General features: G+C 41.8%; 1 protein-coding gene across 7 annotated transcripts in view; it reads left to right on the top strand.

The window, feature by feature from the left end:
* Positions 1–19,406, top strand: part of LOC122686751 (ATP-binding cassette sub-family C member 4-like) — a 2,082,459-nt gene that overhangs the window by 171,003 nt on the left and 1,892,050 nt on the right. The window contains exons 4-8 of one of the 7 annotated variants that reach the window (XM_043891994.1): positions 5,296–5,520; positions 10,340–10,429; positions 11,464–11,627; positions 12,776–12,901; positions 14,002–14,251. The exons of the other annotated variants lie outside the window; for them this stretch is intronic. Coding sequence (XP_043747929.1) covers positions 5,296–5,520; positions 10,340–10,429; positions 11,464–11,627; positions 12,776–12,901; positions 14,002–14,251 — 855 coding nt within the window. The remainder of the gene's footprint in view (positions 1–5,295; positions 5,521–10,339; positions 10,430–11,463; positions 11,628–12,775; positions 12,902–14,001; positions 14,252–19,406) is intronic. 7 annotated transcript variants of the gene reach the window in all.

Below are 19,406 nucleotides of genomic sequence, written 5' to 3'. Positions count from 1 at the left end.
AGTTTAGACGGACTTTTCTAGAAGCATGAAATGTGCCATGGGACTCTGTTTAAAACTCTTTTGTGACCCCCGTAACTCCTTCAGAGCAGGTCCATAGCCATTCCAGGCTCAGATGCTGTGGCAGTGCAAGAGTGGAGGTAGGCAGATGCTTACACGGGGTTAGCCTCTGCATCCAGAATCTACAGGGAGAGGAATCTTCAAGCTCCACCCTAATCAGTTGAATCTAAGCCAGTTTCTGGAGACTGGGCCTCGGGCATCAGAGTGCACTTATCCCTTCCTAGGTGCAGTCAGGATGAAGACCACTGTGTAAAAGACGAGCGAAGGCTAGGATATCTAGAATCCTGATGGATATGATTTCCCCAGATTCACCTCTTTTCCTGCTTATCTCTGGATTTTTCTCAACTCTGCATTTTGCCACCTTTCCCCCAGTTCTAAAGATTAACTGCCTATTCATTTTTTCCTACAAGCTCACTCTTTTCTGCTTGAATGTTTTACTGAACCCTTTTTCTTTGATAGCTTGTTTCTATTTTTTTTTTTTCTGTGAATGAGATCTGGGGAAGTTGGGTAAGAAATGTTTCAAGTACATTAACATGGAGGAGGAATTCTACCCACTGTGGAAGTTCTAGCATCTATCCTAGCCATGCAAGAAGTTACCCTGAGAAGCAAGAGGTGGAACCCAATGTCAGGTGCTTTCCGAAGGCTGAACACTCAGACTCTCTAAGAACCTTGATTAATGGACATTGTAGTATTAACTTAGGCTCTTTTAAAGATCCTTTATGATCTTTCAGTGTTGTGAAGAATTCTTGTGAAAGAAGAAGGACTATATACTCAGTTTGTTTGTGGAAAGAATAATCATGGGGTGGTCATAGATTGATGTCAAAGAGGAAGGGCTTAAGGGGGCAGTGTTTCACCTTGTTCCTGCCAATCAAGAAAGTTTTAATCTGGTTAGTTTCATGGTTGATAATGAATATTTTCTCAGTTGTTTTATTTCTTATCAGTTGAAGGTGAGAATCAGGAATGTGCAGATGAGAGAATTCCTCGGTGGTGTCTGCCCGCACCAGTGTACACGTGTAGGGGCGGCTCCCGGGAATGGCTGCCACCAGGTCTGTGTCCCCAGGGTGAGCCACAGCCACTCCTTGCCTCTCTGAGAGACTCTCCAAGGCAAGCAGAGTGTTCTGAAATGGACTTTTCCTTGGGATTCACACCACTGTTTCATTTGGTGTTAATACTTGTAACTGAACATTGAGCATATGCAGGAGCTAATCTTCTGGTAGCTGGAAAATCTTTTGCCTGGTTTGCCTCAGCCAGTTTTACCAAATGCCAGAAATGGAAACACAGATTACAAATGCTGCTGCCAGCTCTCCTGTTAAATGACTCTTCATCTCTAACCTTTCCTTGTGTGTGGAGGGGATGGATTTACTTAGTCTACCTTTGATGGCCTCAGTCACTTCTCCCCTGTGTGTTCTGGAAGCTTTGAAGAATCATATTTAATATGTGTATTCTTATTCTCCATATATACTTTGGGGTTTTGTTTTCACAGTTTTTTGCTATTCACTATTTTGTTTTCTATTTTTTTGAGAGAAATTACTGGAAAATTGTTCTTGCTGTTATTTTTCACATAGAATGTAATATCAATTTTATATTTTCAATAGTTGAAACTTATGCAAGAATGGAAATTCCTTGTACATTATACTTTTCATCACTTCTCTGAATTGCCATGACTCCTCCTTGCTGTAGGCAAAGTTGTGCATGTGTGCTCAGTCAGTCAGTTGTGTCTGATTCTTTGTGATCCCATGGGCTGTAGCCCACAAGGTTCCTCTGTCCATAGGATTATCCTGGCAAGAATACTGGAGTGGATTGCCACTTCCTCCTTCAGAGGATCTCCCCTACTCTGGGATCAAACCTCCGTCTCCTGTGTCTCGTGTATTGAGATGGATTCCTTTCCATTGGTCCATCGGAGGAAGTATCAAAATAATGCTTAAGAATAGCAAATGACTCTCCCCTCAAATTACATCAGATTAAAGTATCAGTTCATGTTTGAAAACCTTTATCTTTTTGAAAATTTCTGTCCCAAATAAAGAATAATCATTATCAACAGAAAGAAAAAAAAATTACTGATGAGTGGCAGGTATGGGTCATTAACTGGTATTAATACCTTATTGAGGCTTTTGTTCAACTGTTGTTGTTGTTGTTGTTGTTTTTAATATTCATTTGCTTAGCTGTGCTAGGTCTTAGTTGCAGCATGTGGGATATAGTTCCCTGACCAGGGACTGGACCCAGGTCCCCTATAATGGGAGTGTGGAGGTGTGGAGTCTTAGCCACTGGGCCACCAGGGAAGTCCCTCAACTGGATTATCAAATACTGTTTATCAGTGAAAAAATCCACATATGTTTAGGCAGTAGTGACCTGCCTTTATTTATACTCTTTTTTGCTGGATTTGTTACATTTATTCATATTTTCTTTGGTGAATGACATTACTTTTATTTCTTCTGTAGTTACAAGGACGTTAGGCTCATATGGAGAGCTGAGTAATAGGAAACAGTGATTTCCAAAGAGAGTCACAAGTTTTGGGAAAGTTTGGGATGGCAGATAATACTTATGGGCTTCTGGTGGTTTGTGGCTGCAGCACTGGACTGCCCTTGGCGGCACCTGGGCTGGGACTGCCCATGTGCATAGTTTGATATTCTTGCTTCTCTGTGTGGGCCTCGACATTTCCATCTCAGGAAACTCTATAAACAGTGTGTTTGGCAATCCCTTGTATGAGGGTCTCTTCCAAGAGCTCTCTATGCCTCTTGGGATGGATGGCAGGACATGGTGGAAATGTATGAGAAGTAATCATTTTACTCAGGTCTGATCATCTTACTTATACTTCAGCTAAATAGTGTTCCCTTTATCCTCTATAGTAGATGAAAATTTCCATGACTTCATGGAAGGAGAAGCAGCTGGTACAGCCTGAGAATGTGTGTGTGTGTACATGTGTATAGATCAAGACAGAAATGTTGAGGTTTAATGAGACACCCATATGAGGGACTCAGCCATCTGTTGGTAAATATCCTGATCAGACACTAGCTGGCTGAGCAGAAAATGCTTAATTATTTTGGTGTTTGGTGTTATGGATTCTCCTTCCCTTCCTCTTGTGTGTGGGTTCCTCAGGTTCAGACAGATAGAAGAGAGCTATCAAAGCAAACCTGTCAGTTGCTTCCCCTGTCTGTTAGTAAGGCAGGATTGCCAAAAAGGAAAAGCCCTGTTCCTGAAAGATTTCCAAAATTTTGGCATGTTGTCTTTTGAGAAGTCTGTGGAGGAAATGACGTTGAGGACCAAGGTGTTTTCTTCTGGTGACTTGGATTCTTTGAGTGTTTGGTTTTCCTTGATGGTGGAGAAGGAAGGGGACCTTCCTGGAGAGAAGTGGACCTTCAAGGAGTGACCAGAGAGAGGAAGTAGGCTGTGAGGTGAAGTGGCTGTTTGGCAGGATGGGTAAGTGTTGCTGTTTTTTCGCTTTTTCTTTGAGAAAGAAACTTGCTTTCCCTAAATCTTACTCAGGGTGGAAGCCTCAGTGCACCCTGAGTCAATTGGTTTAGCCTTGGGGAAGAGATGATTCAGAACATTTCTTCCAAACAACTAGCTGCAGTGGATGGTGGATGGAGAACCACAGAAGACATAATTTTTTTGCTTGACCTCCACCATGTTTAATTCTTTACTCCAAGGAACATTCTGACTTCTAGAGAATAGAGGCATAGTGAGGCAGTGCTCTTGGGAGCTGAGAGCCTGCAGAGCTGCCAAGCCTGGTTTCTTTGTGGTACTCCAACTGAAGCTGGTTTCCATCCCCTTGACCTACAGATATGTGGAGTTCGGGGTGGAAAAGAGTGGATGTGTTTGTGCCAGTGTCTCAGTTTGTAAAGATTCATGAAGAAGGTGATAAAAGCATGTCTCTCATATGTGAACCAGGTTGACTTTCTATTGGGCTGGGGCATTGAGAGTACAGCGGACATGGGTAGACTGCCAGCAGGCTTGTTCATATGGAAGCAGATTTCTTACTCTTCTTCTGTCTCCTATTTCATCTTAAGGTTCAGTTGGTATTGAGCCTGGTTGTCATATTTACTGAGCATCCACAGTGAACTAAGCATGATGCACTAAGACTTTACTATCTTTGAATGTAAAATATTGCCTTAAGGTTAAACCGTTGCTTGCTTGTCTTATAGGGCATAGTGGATCTGCATATTTTTCTTTTAAATTAGCCATGAATGTAGCATTCTGTAAAAATGTATTTTTAGCAGGTAAGATCATGGCATCCGGTCCCATCACTTCATGGCAAATAGATGGGGAAACAGTGGAAACAGTGGCTGACTTTATTTTTCTGGGCTCCAAAATCACTACAGATGGTGATTGCAGCCATGAAATTAAAAGATGTTTACTCCTTGGAAGGAAAGTTATGACCAACCTAGACAGCATATTAAAAAGCAGAGACTTTGCTTTGCCAACAAATGTCTGTCTAGTCAAGGCTATGGTTTTTCCAGTGGTCATGTATGGATGTGAGTGTTGGACTATAAAGAAAGCTGAGCGCAGAAGAATTGATGCTTTTTTTTTAACTGTGGTGTTGGAGAAGGCTCTTGTGAGTCCCTTGGACTTCAAGGAGATCCCAGTCCATCCTAAAGGAGATCAGTCCTGGGTATTCATTGGATGGAGGAGGAAATGGCAACCTACTCCAGTATTTGTGCCTAGAGAATCCCCTGGACAGAGGAGCCTGGCGGGCTGCTGTCTCTGGAATTGCACAGAGTCAGCCACGACTGAAGTGACTTAGCATGCATGCATGCATTGGAGAAGGAAATGACAACCCACTCCAGTGTTCTTGCCTGGAGAATCCCAGGGACAGAGGAGCCTGCTGTCTATGGGGTCACCCAGAGTTGGACACGACTGAAGCGACTTAGCAGCAGCAGCAGCAGCAGCAGTTCATTGGAGGGACTGATGTTGAAGCTGAAACTCCAATACTTTGGCCACCTGATGCAAAGAGCTGACTCACTGGAAAAGACCCTGATGCTGGGAAAGATTGAGGGCAGGAGGAGAAGGGGACGACAGAGGATGAGACGGTTGGATGGCATCACTGACACAATGGACATGGGTTTGGGTGGACTCCGGGAGTTGGTGATGGACAGGGAGGCCTGGCGTGCTGCGGTTCATGGGGTCACAAAGAGTCGGACACGACTGAGTGACTGAACTGAACTGAACTAAATGTTAAAAGTAAGTTTTGTATTAAGAAAAACTGACATTTCTAATTAAGACTTTTTTCTTTTCTTTTAGGAATGCACCAGAGTAGTTCAACCCATATTTTTGGGGAAAATGATTAGTTATGTTGAAAACTACGATCCCAATGATTCTGCCCCTTTGCGTGAAGCCTATGGCTATGCGGCAGGGCTGAGCGCCTGTGTACTCCTGTGGGCCGTTCTGCACCACTTGTACTTCTATCACATTCAGCGTGTGGGGATGAGGCTGAGAGTAGCCGTGTGCCACATGATCTACCGCAAGGTGAGTGTCACTCGGTACCACAGTGTAACCTCCCCTGAGGCATCAGGAACATTTGGAGAAAGTTCTCTGTAAACTGAAAATTTCATAACTGGGATTGTTTACACCTTCCCAAAGAAGCTTGCTATTTGCATCAAGTCAAGTTTGTTGTTGTTGTTTAAGCAAACTTGGCCAATAAATAATGAAAAGTTTTCTTTGAGATCAAGTGAGGGCTGCCCTTGATAACTTTAAGCCATAGGCTATTGCATAATACCCACTAAATTTGTAGTATTGAATTAATATTAAACTATATTTTAAAAATATTAAATTAATATTTAAAAAGAAGTATCAACATATTAAGTTGATTTTCAGTGTCTTCATGCCTAAATCCCATAGTGCTATTTATGGAAATTTTTTGTTGTTGCTCATTAAAATCTTAATTTACATCAAATATATATTTAAAAGTGAACTTCAGAGATTGGATCTATAAAACTATATCTAGAAGCAGAGAATGTATTTGAGAAAACGAATCATTATAATTTTAAAAGACCCATCTCATTATATTCAATGTAATTATGTTAATTAGAGAAAAATATAAAGAGAATTCATGTCAAGTGTAGACTCACTCACTATATTCTATAGATGTGATTGTTGTTAATGGTATATTAAAGAAGATAGGGTATTTGAGAAAAAACTTGAAATTTTACACTGTTTCATTCATTCTAGAGACAATTTATTGCTCATTTAAACTCTTTTAATAGAATATTTCCTTTTATCTTTAGTATGCATCATAGTACTTTTAATAAGACTGATTTAATGTGTTCAGTGATTTTATATTGAGGAATGCCATGAAATTATTTCATAGTTTACCTTGGTCTAAACTAGTATAAAAGGAATAAGGATTTCACATATCTTTACAAAGGTATTGCCACAGATACGTCAGTGTCAAGAGTGAAGTGCTCTGTGTAAACTTTGTCCTGGATACCTCTTTGCCTTAGACTGTTTGCTTTAAAAAAAAAAAAAAAAAATCCTTATTTGACTGTATTGTAGCCTTGAAAATTTCCAAGAGTGAATCTTAAGTATTCTCACCACACATTTAAAATAGGATCACTATATAATGTAGTGGATACTTTAAGTGGTTTTACTATAGTAATCATTTCCCAATGTGTGTTTATATCAAAGTATCCTGTGGTAACATATATATATATATATATATATATATTTTTTTTTTTTTTTAAATAAAGCCCTCATTGAAAGATAAAACCAAACAGCTTAAATTGAAAATATTGCTTCTTTTACCTAGTTGTTACTTATCTAGAGTTTCTATTTCTTCAGAATACTTCTGTCAGCAGAAAGTGAGATGTCATCTTATCTTTCCTTGAGCAGAGTCTTGTACATCTCGGGACTGTGTGAACCTGGGAGTCTGACATCTCACTGTCGACAACAGCATCTGAGCTGGTTTCCTTCTGGGGGATGTGGAAATTGCAGCAGTGCCCCACTCTCCAGTCAGGGTCTTCATTGTCATTTATCATCATCTTTGTTACTCTGTTGCATCGTTAACCATTTAGGAGATGGATACTCAAATGTCCCCACAAATTGGCTAAATGTTTGTCTTTTCAGATCATGCTAATCTCACATGAGTGATAGTCACTCACTTGTATCCGACTCTTGGCAACCCCATGAACTCTAGCCTGCCAGTGAGAGGGTAACAGGCAGGAAGGCCAGGGGTCTCCAAACGGAGGAAAGAGGCTGCAAGTGCCAGACATTTTTCTCTCTCTTAAGCGGCAGGAGGAAACAAACCAGGGATATTTTTTCTTCTCTATAAAAATTTAAAAGGAGGTTTCTCTTAAAATGCTGTGTTGCCATGACACCTGGTTTCATCTGAAGCTAACTACTCTCAAACCTTGAGTTAACCAATACATTTCTTTTTCTTATGGAAATGTTGTCTTAAACTATGACTCTATCTTCAAGTTGTTTCCGCCAAATGGCCCAACCTACTACTCAGGTATTGTTCCCCTAATCTATGTAAACGAAACTATTTGTTGGTAATCCGCCCTTCTACAAGATTCAAGTCAATCGTTTTATGGCCAGGGATGAATTATCTGGTGCCATTCTAAATTTTATGACATTCCTTTCTTTTCATTAACAGATTGTGAGTGACTATATAACAATAATGTATCCTGCCTGAGGACAGCCTTTGGATCAAACCCTCTGGCTGATTCTGTTATCTTAAAACATAAATTATGGGAGTGGGTCTGGTCTTTACAAGGATGTATCCTGCCTGAGGACAATCTTTGGATTAAACCTTCTGGCCAACTCTGTTATCTTAAAATGTAAATTATGGGAGTAGGTCTGGTGAGGTCTTTACAACCTCCGGACATTCTTTGGATTCATTGGAGAGTATATAACTCCATTGCTAGTACTAGCAAAGGGGTACTCTTTTGCCCCCTTCTGATGCCTATGTCAGAAGCTTTCTCTATCTCCTTTATACTTTAATAAAACTTTATTACACAAAAGCTCTGAGCGATCCAGCCTTGTCTCTGGCCCCGGATTGAATTCGTCTCCTCCGGAGGCCAAGAATCCCGCATCTTATCGTTCAGCAACAACCTTTCACCAGGCTCCTCATTCCATGGACTTCTCCAGGCAAGAATACTGGAGTGGGTTGCCATTTCCTTCTCCATAACTCTCATAACAATTTTGAAATTTTACCAGTACTGCATTGCGAAAACCTTAAGTTAGATATGAGGTGATGGTTTAGTCAAAGATCACTCCTTGCAGCACAGGTGAGCCATTGTCCACCTGTTTTTCTTCCTCTTCCCTCTAACACTTTGAAATCTTTCCTTTTGGAAATGTGATCTGACCTGGCACCTTGGCTTATGTGAATGTAAACATCTCCTAAGATATTCATTTGCTGGCTTAATTATGCCTAAAATATGGTTCCTATATGAAGTCAGAAATTACAGAGATTATACTATAGACATAACCTGAAATTGCAGAAACCTGGGAAAGACAAATTTCCTTGTGCACAGCCTTGCATCGAGAGTCCTGTTGTTGCAGAAACAATACACTTCTTTTCAGGTTATAGGTGGGTTGATTCCTAAGGGCCCAAAAGCTGGTGCTACAGAGCACTCTGAAAGCATTTGTGGTTCATCCTGTGGGCCCCACCTCCTGATCCCTGGTCCTGGGAAGAAATCAGGTTGAGTGTTAAAAATCAGGTGGGTGCTAAGCTCATAGCTGTGGTTTGTCCTCACCATGGATTCCAGGTTTGGGCATGGCTTCAGGAGATCTCTAAGGCTGCACAGCTGCAGCTCCTAAAATGGCCCATTCAGCATTTTTGTGCTCTTTGCAGCTGAATTTTGCATGATCATGAGGGAGGTATCGTATATAAAAATGACTTTCCATTTTCTTAATATATTGCCACAGATTTGGTAAAGTTACTTTTGACTTTTGATCACTGATCTTTTTTTCATTCTGGTAGAATATACACAGCATAAAGTTTACCATTTTCATTCCTTTTAAGTGCAGCATTTAGTGACATTAGGTATATTCACATTGTTGTGTGGCCATCACCATTATTCATCTACAGAACTTTTTCTTTTTGCCAAACTGAACCTCTGCACCCATTAAACATAGACTTCCCAACCCCTCTCCTCTCACCCAGTACCATTCTACTTCTTCTCTCTGTGAATTTGACTATTTTAGCACCTCATGTAAGTAGAATCATACAGTGTTATTTTGTGTGTGGCTTATCTTCTGTAACATGATGTCTTCAAGGTTCATCCATGTTTTGGCAGGTGTCAGAATTTAATTCTTTTTTAAGGCTGAATAATATTCCATTATAGGTCTATACAACATTCTGTATATTTGCTTATCTGTCAATGGACAGTTGTTTCCATCTTTTAGCTATTGTGAACATCGCTGCCATGAATATGAGCATACAAATTATCTGTTCAAGTTTGTGTTTTTAGTTTTTTTGAGTATATCCTTAGTAGTATAATTGCTGTATTATATTCTAATTTCATGTTTAATTTTTGAGGAATGTCCATATTCTCTTCCATTGTGGTTATATCATTTTACATTGTCACTTGATCACCGATTTTCTTCTTTAACTTGAGGAGTAAACAGAACATTTTTTATAAACTATGACATTTTATTTGGACCAGTGGCTCCAGTTGGTGGTCTGTTGTGGCAGCTCCTGGTGCTCTTCAGGTTCCTAAGATCTCTAGGGCATTTTTCTTACTAAATAAAGGGATTGTGCAACACAGGTTGTGTTTTTTGTAGAGTCAGCAGACTGGCGTTAAGAACACAGCTTCCTCATAGGAACAGTGTTTTGGACATTATACTTGCTCATTTCAGAATGAACTAAGCCCAAAGTGTTTAAATATTGTCACCCACAGAATGAATGTTTATAATTTTATAGTTTATAGTTTATAAACTGTAGTTTATAGTTTATAGTCCAGGTTTATAGTTCAAGTCTCTGAATTTCTTTCCTTAAGGCAGCCTCTCCACTGTCATCTAATTTGGTTCAAAATTACTTAGTTGTCTCTTAAGTATAAACCTACACCCTTTACTCTTCGGACAGGCCCAAGTTTATTGAAACAGGGTGGGGGGTGGGGAGGTGGGGATTTTGCTTCTATCTCCTGCTCCTCCCTTTGGCATCATTGAAGCAGGGCTGCCGCCACACTGAGGAGTTAAAGTCTGAACAAGGGTCCCTAGAGCCCTGCTGTCAGGGGTCATCCTGCTCGTGCTGACACCACTCAAGACCCCAGGAACACATACTCCATTGTGTTATGTTCTAAGATGACTTAGGCATTCAGTTCTCTGTCTCCCTTTCTTATTTCAGACACTTTGCCTTAGTAGCTCAGCCATGGGGAAGACCACCACAGGCCAGATCGTTAACCTGCTGTCCAACGATGTGAACAGGTTTGACCAGGTAAGCTGCCTCTGAGGGATCCTCTTCCATTTCCTGTTCTTCTCACTGGGTTCAGTTTATTGGGATGCCAGGTGCCAGGGTTTGGTGTTGGCCAGGATTCCATTGAGGATGTAAGGCAAAGGTTCTATTTATCCAACTTTCATTTCTTTGTGTGCAGTTTAGATGCAATTATATGTGTTGTTCAGTAAGTGACAGTTTTGTTTTTCTGATAATAAATAGGCAGCATTGTTCTTGCTTGGTTTGATTAGTATTTCCAGCGGGTCTTCCTGGAGTGGCCCTTCTTGGCACATGGTATTGATGTTGCTGCCTGAACTGTCTTCCTCCTCTTGTGGATGATGAAGGCCTGGTGGTCAGGGATTCCTGTTCAGTGCCTGCTTCACAGGAAGCCTGAGAGGAATATGCCAAGTGTGTGGTCCCCAGCCAGACACAACCTATCCTCTGTTGTCTCCCCAGTCTTTTTTCCACTGACCCTAGGCATAGATCACATGACCCAGGGCATTGTAGCTGTTGGTCAGATCTGTGTTACACTAGACACTTCTCAAGTATTCATTCATCAAACATGAAGTAAGGCCCCTGCTCAGTTTCAGGGATGAATAAAGCTTAGTTCCTGCCCTATCGAAGCCACAGCCTACTAGGGAGGTAAGTATGCAAGTATCTCCTGGAGAGAGTGGTAGGTACTATAATGTAGGGTTTCCTGGAGTGCTGGGGAGCCCCAGGGTAATGAGGGATAAATTCTGCAACAAGAAGCATTTGAGGAAGTCCTGAGCTCATCTGTAGTGTAGACAAAATCAACGTCTTCCTTCAGTCCTGATGGTAGAGTCCTCCCCGACCATCCCTGAGTCTGACCCTATGCTGCCCTGGAACAGCATCATCTGGGGTGGACACTGGTTTTCTGCTTCAACACGTTTAAAACCTGCTGAGATAATTTCTGTTTAAATTCCTGGCTATTCCTTCAGAGCAAAGTGTTTCTACACTGTATCCTTGCAGTTTTGTTTTTATACCATCCCAAGAAGGCTTTGTCTTTCTCTCTTAAGGTAACGATATTCTTGCACTATCTGTGGGTTGGACCACTGCAGGCTATCACAGTGACCGCCCTGCTGTGGATGGAAATAGGAATATCATGTCTTGCTGGGATGGCGGTTCTCGTTATTCTTCTGCTTTTGCAAAGCTGTTTCGGGAAGTTGTTTTCATCACTCCGGTAAGAGAAACACTTCTTTTAAAAATTGATAATATGTAGTTGGTAACATCCACAGTCTGCTTGATGCTTTTGTTGAAAAACAAGACAAATGCCTTCTCTGGTCTCTTCTTTGTGTGGGTTGTAAACCCTTCAGGCTTAGCCATTGGAGGCTCCAGCCTTATGCTGAAGGCCTATCTTGAAACAGGAGCAGTGAAGGCATTCAGTGGCTCTTCTTGGCACTGTATATGAATAAGTAGAGTGTCCTTTAACAGAATTTACCCATGTCCAAGTTATTTAATTATTGTTAAAATGTAATAATCTTGTAGGCCCATTTCTCACTGCCTGTGTTTTTGTTATGCTTCTGTTGGAACCTTTTCAGGTATTATGTTCATGTTGCCATTAATTTATAAGCACCCCAAGGGCCAGGCTGATCTTCCTTATATCTTTATGAAGTCCCACATTCACAGCAGCACATGTGGTAGAAAAGTGGCTGGTGGTGAAGAGCCTTCTGGTGATGAGTTAGACCTGAAGCAGGTCCCAGCGGGTTGGAGGTGGGTGGTTGTCAGGTGATGGGGATGTTGTTCTATTTGAAGCTCACTGAGCTCTTGTGTGTGTTGTGTGTGTGCAGGTCTGTGCTTGGTGTCTTTCTCTACTTGGAATTCCCTTTCCTCTTTGCTGTGGAGATGCTCCCTGTCCTTCGAGGCCCTGTTCCAGTGCTACCAGGTCTCTGAAGCGCTTCTTGTTCTCCTTTCCTGTTGGAATTAACAGCCTCATCTTTTCTGCTCCCCAGAACTTCACTCCTATTTTATTACAGCACAGCCACTGTCTTCGGTGCTGTGTAGATTCGGGTGCCTTCCTGCCTTCCCTACCTGTCTGTGACCTGCTTGAGCAAACAGTTTGTATCTGACTCATTTTATGTCTTCCTTAGCTGATGCTGCAAGTTCTCCAAGTTACTTCTTAAAATGCCCTGAATGGTTGGTTTACTTCCTAATTGAAACCATTTTCTCGGTTTGTACTTTGAGTAGGACCTGCCTGTTTCCTAAGTGCAAAAGGACTGTAGAGAATAATTTGATTCCTAGCTACTCACCCTGTGCCCACTCCTGCTGCTGGTGCTGAGGAAAGTTGGGCTGTGTGTCACTAAGGCTCATCTCTCACGTCTGTCCCCTTAGGAGTAAGACCGCTGCTCTCACAGATGACAGGATCAGGACCATGAGTGAAGTCATAACTGGCATCAGAACAATAAAAATGAATGCTTGGGAAAAGTCATTTATAGACCTTATTACCAGATTGAGAAGGTAAGTTTACATATATATATATATATGTGTGTGTGTGTGTATCATTCCATATTTTCATGCTTTATTTCCCATTCTACTGAATGCTTTAGATGTCTTACCAAATAAGTATTTAAGTTCACTTTCACATTAACGTGAACTTAAATACTTACTATTCACTGCATCCCCCACATGTTGCAGGAGGGTTAAGTAGAGTAGTGGAGATGTCATTTAACCTGCTTTTCCATTTACCATCTTCTCAGAGGAAAAAAGGCTTTACCTGGTGGCTCAGCTAGTAAATAATTCACCTTCAATGTGGGAGACCTGGGTTCAATCCCTGGGTTGGGAAGATCCCATGGAGAAGGGAACAGATACCCTCTCCAGTATTCTGACCTGGAGAATCCATGGACTGTATAGTCCATGGGGTTGCAAAGAGTTGGACATGACTGAGCAACATTCACAAAGGAAAAGATATATATGCTTCTTACTTATATAGAAATGAAATTCTAAATACTTCTTAATACCTTAAATCTCAATAAGCAATGCTTTTAAAATAGCATTTGAAACTATGACATTCAAACTAAAATTGTAACTTATGTTGATGGAGCACATATGGGGGGGGAATTATAGAAATTGGGTGTACCTGTGTTGAGCCAAACTGTATGAATCACTATTCTTCATTGTCATCATGCTTAGTCACTCAGTCATGTCCCACTCTTTGTGACCCCATGGACTATATGTAGCCTGCCAAGCTCCTCTGTCAATGGGCTTTCTCAGGCAAGAATACTGGAGTGGGTTGCCAGTTCCTCCTCCAAGGGATGTTCCTAACCCAGAAATTGAAACCATGTCTCCTGCATTGCAGGTGAATTCTTTACCACCAGGAAAGTTTATGAGTCACTATTATTCATTTCAAACGTAGCTACGAAAATACTGTTCCTTTTGTTTTGCTTCATGTTTGTAGGATGTTTCTCCATCTTTCATTTAAATATCTGATGAGCATTTCTCTGACCCCACCTTGTTACCTCTGACTTTGCACCTTTGTGGGGCAACTCACATGGGGCACTGAATCCATGTCTTGTATGTTGATACTTCTTATAAAACTTAAGTCCTACTTTCTTTTCCAGGAAGGAAATTTCCAAGATTCTGAGAACTTCCTACCTTAGGGGCATGAATTTGGCATCATTTTTCACTGTGAGCAAAATCATGATTTTTGTCACCTTCATCAGCAATGAGCTCCTTGACAGCCTGATCACAGGCAGCCAAGTGTTCATGGTGGTGATGCTGTTTGAAGCTCTGCGATTTTCTAGCACCCTCTACTTCCCCATGGCCGTCGAGAAGGTGTCAGAGGCCATCGTCAGCATCCAAAGAATCAAGGTTTAGTGAAAAATAACTTTTAAATGTTATAGACAGATTTTACCTAAAATGCCTCCTTTTACGTGGTGTCACTGTGTGCCAGTTAGGTGAGATTTAACTCTTTCAGTGCCAAGCTGGCAGTCTTTCCAAAATGTCTGTATTTTTTAGATAAAGTGCATTAAAAGTATCAGAAGATCCATGCTTGTTTAGAGCTGGTAGTATAAATAACAGCAACACATGCTCTTGACCTGCAATGATGGCTGTGGGATGATTGAAATGTCTAAAAGCAGGAGAAGTGAACAGATGCATCTGCTCTGCTGACTGGAATGACCAGGCAGTGACTGTGCACAGTCCTGGGGTGACGAGGATTCCTCTCTGGGCCGGGAGGGGAGGAACTTGCTGAGAAGTCCTGTTCTCTGGGCAGGAAGAGTGGCCTCAGATTCACTTAGTTCTCTGTGTTTAAAAATGGATACTTTCCTACACAGATGTTTTCTCATTGATTTCTGATCTCTGCTTTTTTGTTCTTATTTTAGTGTGTAAGCCTGTCTCTAGCTGCCCTCTTCCTTTCAAACGTGTGATTCCCACCATACCTATTGTCTCCTTTTTTAAACTAACTGTCCCTAAATAGTCAGGGGTAAATAATTTTTATCATGAAGACAAGGGCCTGATACACAGTAGGTGCTCAAGTATTTCTGTTTAAAATGAAGATTAAATTGACTCCATGAAAATGAATGATTTATTATGACCTCATAAGCCCAAGAAGTCTCTCTGTTTTTCTCTAATTGAGGAAGGGGTACCCATGGTCTTGGCACTGGATTACTCCAGTAGGATTGCAAAAGATCTTAAGTTCAAAGCACTAAACGTCTTCAGTGAGTTTTACATCCAATCAGATGTGTCTCTGAGATGATATTGTTCACAAAGCAGCTTTAGGCTTTGCATTACCAGCCACTGAGAAATCAGTCTCTTTGGCTGCCTTTCTGGCCTTGATACTTTCCTACTGGAGAAAAATCCAGTTAGCATTTCTGGTGCCTTTATGAGCTGATCGTGTATTGAATGGAGTCTCATTTAACCCTTTGAAGACTGTGACATCCATCCTGCTCAGAGCTATTATCTGTGGACAAGTGCTTAATAAATTTAACTCTTCACTTAGGGCATAATTTTCCTTTTCTTTCTTTTGTGTTTGAAAGTGAGGAATTTCTATTCTAGTATATGCAGACTGAGTATTGATGTCCTGGTTACATGCTTAAGCTGAAACTGTATTTGATTCTGTCTAGACCAGATATTGGAGAAGGCAATGGCACCCCACTCCAGTACTCTTGCCTGGAAAATCCCATGGATGGAGGAGCCTGGTGGGCTGAAGTCCATGGGGTCGCTAAGAGTCGGACACGACTGAGCAAATTCACTTTCACTTTTCACTTTCATGCATTGAAGAAGGAAATGGCAACCCACTCCAGTGTTCTTGCCTGGAGAATCCCAGGGACCAGGGAGCCTGGTGGGCTGCTGTCTATGGGGTTGCACAGAGTCGGACATGACTGAAGTGACTTAGCAGCAGCAGCAGCAGCAGACCAGATATATAACATATACATTACTCTCCAGAACCCTTGGTCTTTTTAATCAATAGAAGTTGATAATAGGCCAGATGATAAATTCAAGCAAGGTTTTTGAGGCGTGTGCTGCATCACAAAGTATAAAAGCAAGAAACTAATGCCCCCTGTTGACTCAAAAGGGCGGGCTAGTTCCTTAAGTGTGGTGAGGGTGGGGGAGGTTTGGGTGTTTGAGCCACAGGGGTGACTTATGTGGTCTGCCCACCGCCTTGTAGGTGCCATGTGCCAAGATCCTACGCAGTTCCCTTCTTTGCTCCCAGAAGCTCGGAAATGGCGGTTGGCTTCTGGTGTTTTCATATCTTACTGTTCGTGATCACCTTTACATGCATGCAGTTATATTTAGTCCCTTATGATTTCTTTGTATTTTGTTGCTGAAGGAGACATTTGTCCAGGTGCAAGTGCTCCCTCACAGGGTCCCAGGTCCCAGCCTGTCTCATCACCTGTTGCTTGTTGCTGTATTAGCGTAGACTATGTAAGACTGTAGTCACGCAGTCAGTAGTTGGCTGGTTTGAATAACTGTGTAGTGTGTTCCTTCCTTTAGCTGATGCCCACTATGGGCTGACAGTGCGAGGCTTGGTATTAACTGTAGTTGGGACTGTAAAGCACACGGATGATGTAGTGTCTCCCCTCTGTGTGACTTAGTATTACTCCAGGGATTCAGAGGTAGGGAGGGCAGTGCCAGCTAGGGATATCCTGAGCTTGTTTCAGTATGGTTAGTATTTGAGATGGACCCAGAAGGGTGTGTGGGGTCAGTAATCAGGGTGCCCAGGCAGAGGCCGCCTGGGGAGTGTGGACTTAGGTGCTGGTGGGTCACTTTAGGTGGGGGGAGGGTGTTAAGTTTGTGGACACTCTCTGAGGGGCTGTAAGGAGAACAGGAGGGAGTTGTCTTGGGATAGAGTCAGTGATGTTGGGGAGGACTGGGGAAGGAACCAGAAAAAGAAAAGTTGCATTATTGAAATAGCTAATAGTGAGTAAGATTCTGAAATTATGTTGTTTCAAGAGGAAAAGAGAATTAGGAGAGATGTGAATTGTGTCAGAACAGGTGAGAGCTGGTACCTGGCTGATCATGGGAGCGGTGGTGCAGAGAGAGAACTCAGGCTGTGGTGGTTCAAAGTCTGCAAACATGTCCTCAGACCACCGTCCATCCATTCTGCCTCCTGGTGGACATGGGTTCAGGGAGGGTAGGAGTCTCCACTCTCTCAGGGAGGGTAGGAGCCTTGTGTTAGGTTCTCAATGAGCTTGGATGAGAGGAGGAAGGAATGAATGAATCGCATCTTCCACCAGCTGACATTTGACAGAAATGTAAGGATCGTGTCTTTCTTTTTCTGCACAATGGTTTTCACATTAAGGTTTTACCAGTTCTTCTTTTGAAGTAGAAGTTTGCAATCACATTTATGACTCTGAGGCATGATAGATGGGATGTCAAGATGTATAAGGTAATAGGTTACTATTTATGTGTTGTTTTCTTTCTAAAATATCCTCAGATGCTTGTTTCAGTTTCCCCACTTATTGGTAAGGATTCAGTTTGCCTGTGCATCCCAGAGGTACTCATGTTAAATCTGCTTACAGGGAACATTTGTTTTTCTCTCATGCAAGAATCCTTGTGAGGCTCTGAGTGGGTTTCCTGGCACTGCTGTTAGAAAGTACCACAAACCAGGTGGCTTAAAACTGCAAGAATGCGTTATTTCATAACCCTGGAGGATAGAAGTCTGAGATCAAGGTGTCAGCAGGGTCAGGATCCCTCTGAATCTGATAAGGGAGCATAATTTCTTGCCTCTGTTAGCTTTGAGTGGTTTTAGGCAAATCTTGGCATTCCTTCACTTGTAACTGCCATCACTCCAGCCTCTGTCTCCATCATCAGGTAACTGTTTTTTGGGTGTATATCAGTCTCTGCATCTCTCATAAGGGCACCAATCATATTGGATTCAGGGCCCACCCTAGTCCACTGTGATCTCACTTTAATTGATTACATTTATAGCAACTAAATATCCAAATAAAATCATATTTTGAGGTAACTTGTGTTAGGACTGCAGTGTATCTTTTTTGTGGGGATCCAATTCATCTCATAATAAGTTCTATGGTTAGTGTGATCCTCCGTGGTGTTAGCGACCCAGACTCACTCTTTCTTTTAAAAAAAATTATTTATTTTAATTGGAGGCTAATTACTTTACAATATTGTGGTTGTTTTTGCCATACATTGACATGAATCAGCCATGGGTGTACACGTGTCCCCCATCCCGAACCCCCTCCCACCTCCCTCCCCACCCCATCCCTCTGGGTTGTCCCAGTGCACCGGCTTTGAGTGCCTTGTTTCATGCACTGAACTTGGACTGGTCATCTATTTCACATATGGTAATATACATGTTTCAATGCTATTCTCTCAAATCATCCCACCCTTGCCTTCTCCCACAGAGTCTAAAAGTCTGTTCTTTAAATCTGTGTCTCTTTTGACGTCTCATATATAAGGTCATTGTTATCATCTTTCTTAATTCCATATATATGTGTAAATATACTGTATTGGTGTCTCTCTTTCTGACTTACTTCACTCCGTATGTCTGTGTGTGTTAGTTGCTTAGTCATGTCCAACTCTTTGCAACCCCATGGACTGTAACCTGCCAGGCTCCTCTGTCCATGGGATTCTCCAGGCAAGAATACTGGAGTAGGTTGCCATTTCCTTCTCCAGGGGATCTTTCCAACCAAGAAATCAAACCCAGGTCTTCTGCATTGCAGGCAGATTCTTTACTCTTTGAGCCACTGGGAAAGCCACTATACCCTCTAAACTGGGTATTAGAGGATATCAAAGAGTTCATGTTGTTGGGCATTAATGATGTTGGTAGAACTTTAACTGAACTTGTAAGATAGCAAGGGAAATCCTGATTAAAGCAGAAGACCACAGCAGGGCTCTAAGGTGGCTGATGACTTCATGGCAGCAAGGGCACAAAGGAGCACGTGCGATCTGAGGCCCTGATTAAAGCCAGAAAGCTTCGCAAAGCTTTATCCTCGGGAAAATGAGTTATCAGAGGAACACATTACCCTCCAAGGCAGTCTATCAAGAAACTTCCTGGTTTAACTCTTGTAGAGGAAGCTTATGTTTCTTAAAGAATTCATAGCATGGACACAGCTGACCCTTGTGGGGACTGGAGCCTACATTCACACTATCTATTTGGAATAACCTGAAAAACCTGTATGTCTTTGATCCAGGAATCCCATTTCAGAGGATCTCTCTATGTATAGTTAGATGTAACCAAGCAAATATAAAATGATATGTAGAAGTTTAGTCAACATAGGCTTGTTTGTAATAGTAAAAAGGTAGAAAGAATCCAAGTGTCCAGTAGAGGGAACTGGTGGATAAACTTTGGTGCATTTATACAGTGGAGTCCTAGGCAAATGTAAAAATAATGGGATGATCTCTGTCTGCTGGTGGGGAGTCATCCTGGGGCTGTCTGTTTTTTTTTTCTTTAGCCCCCACTCTCCTGGCCACCACCCCTTCCTTAAGGCTGTCTTGTTAATTAAAAAAAAAAAAAAAAAGAATGCAGGACAACATATAATATATGAGAGAGAGGGCAAGAGAT

Source organism: Cervus elaphus, chromosome 30, assembly GCF_910594005.1.
Source record: "Cervus elaphus chromosome 30, mCerEla1.1, whole genome shotgun sequence".
NCBI classification, from domain to species: Eukaryota; Metazoa; Chordata; class Mammalia; order Artiodactyla; family Cervidae; genus Cervus; species Cervus elaphus.
This window is presented reverse-complemented; position numbering and strand designations above follow the sequence as displayed.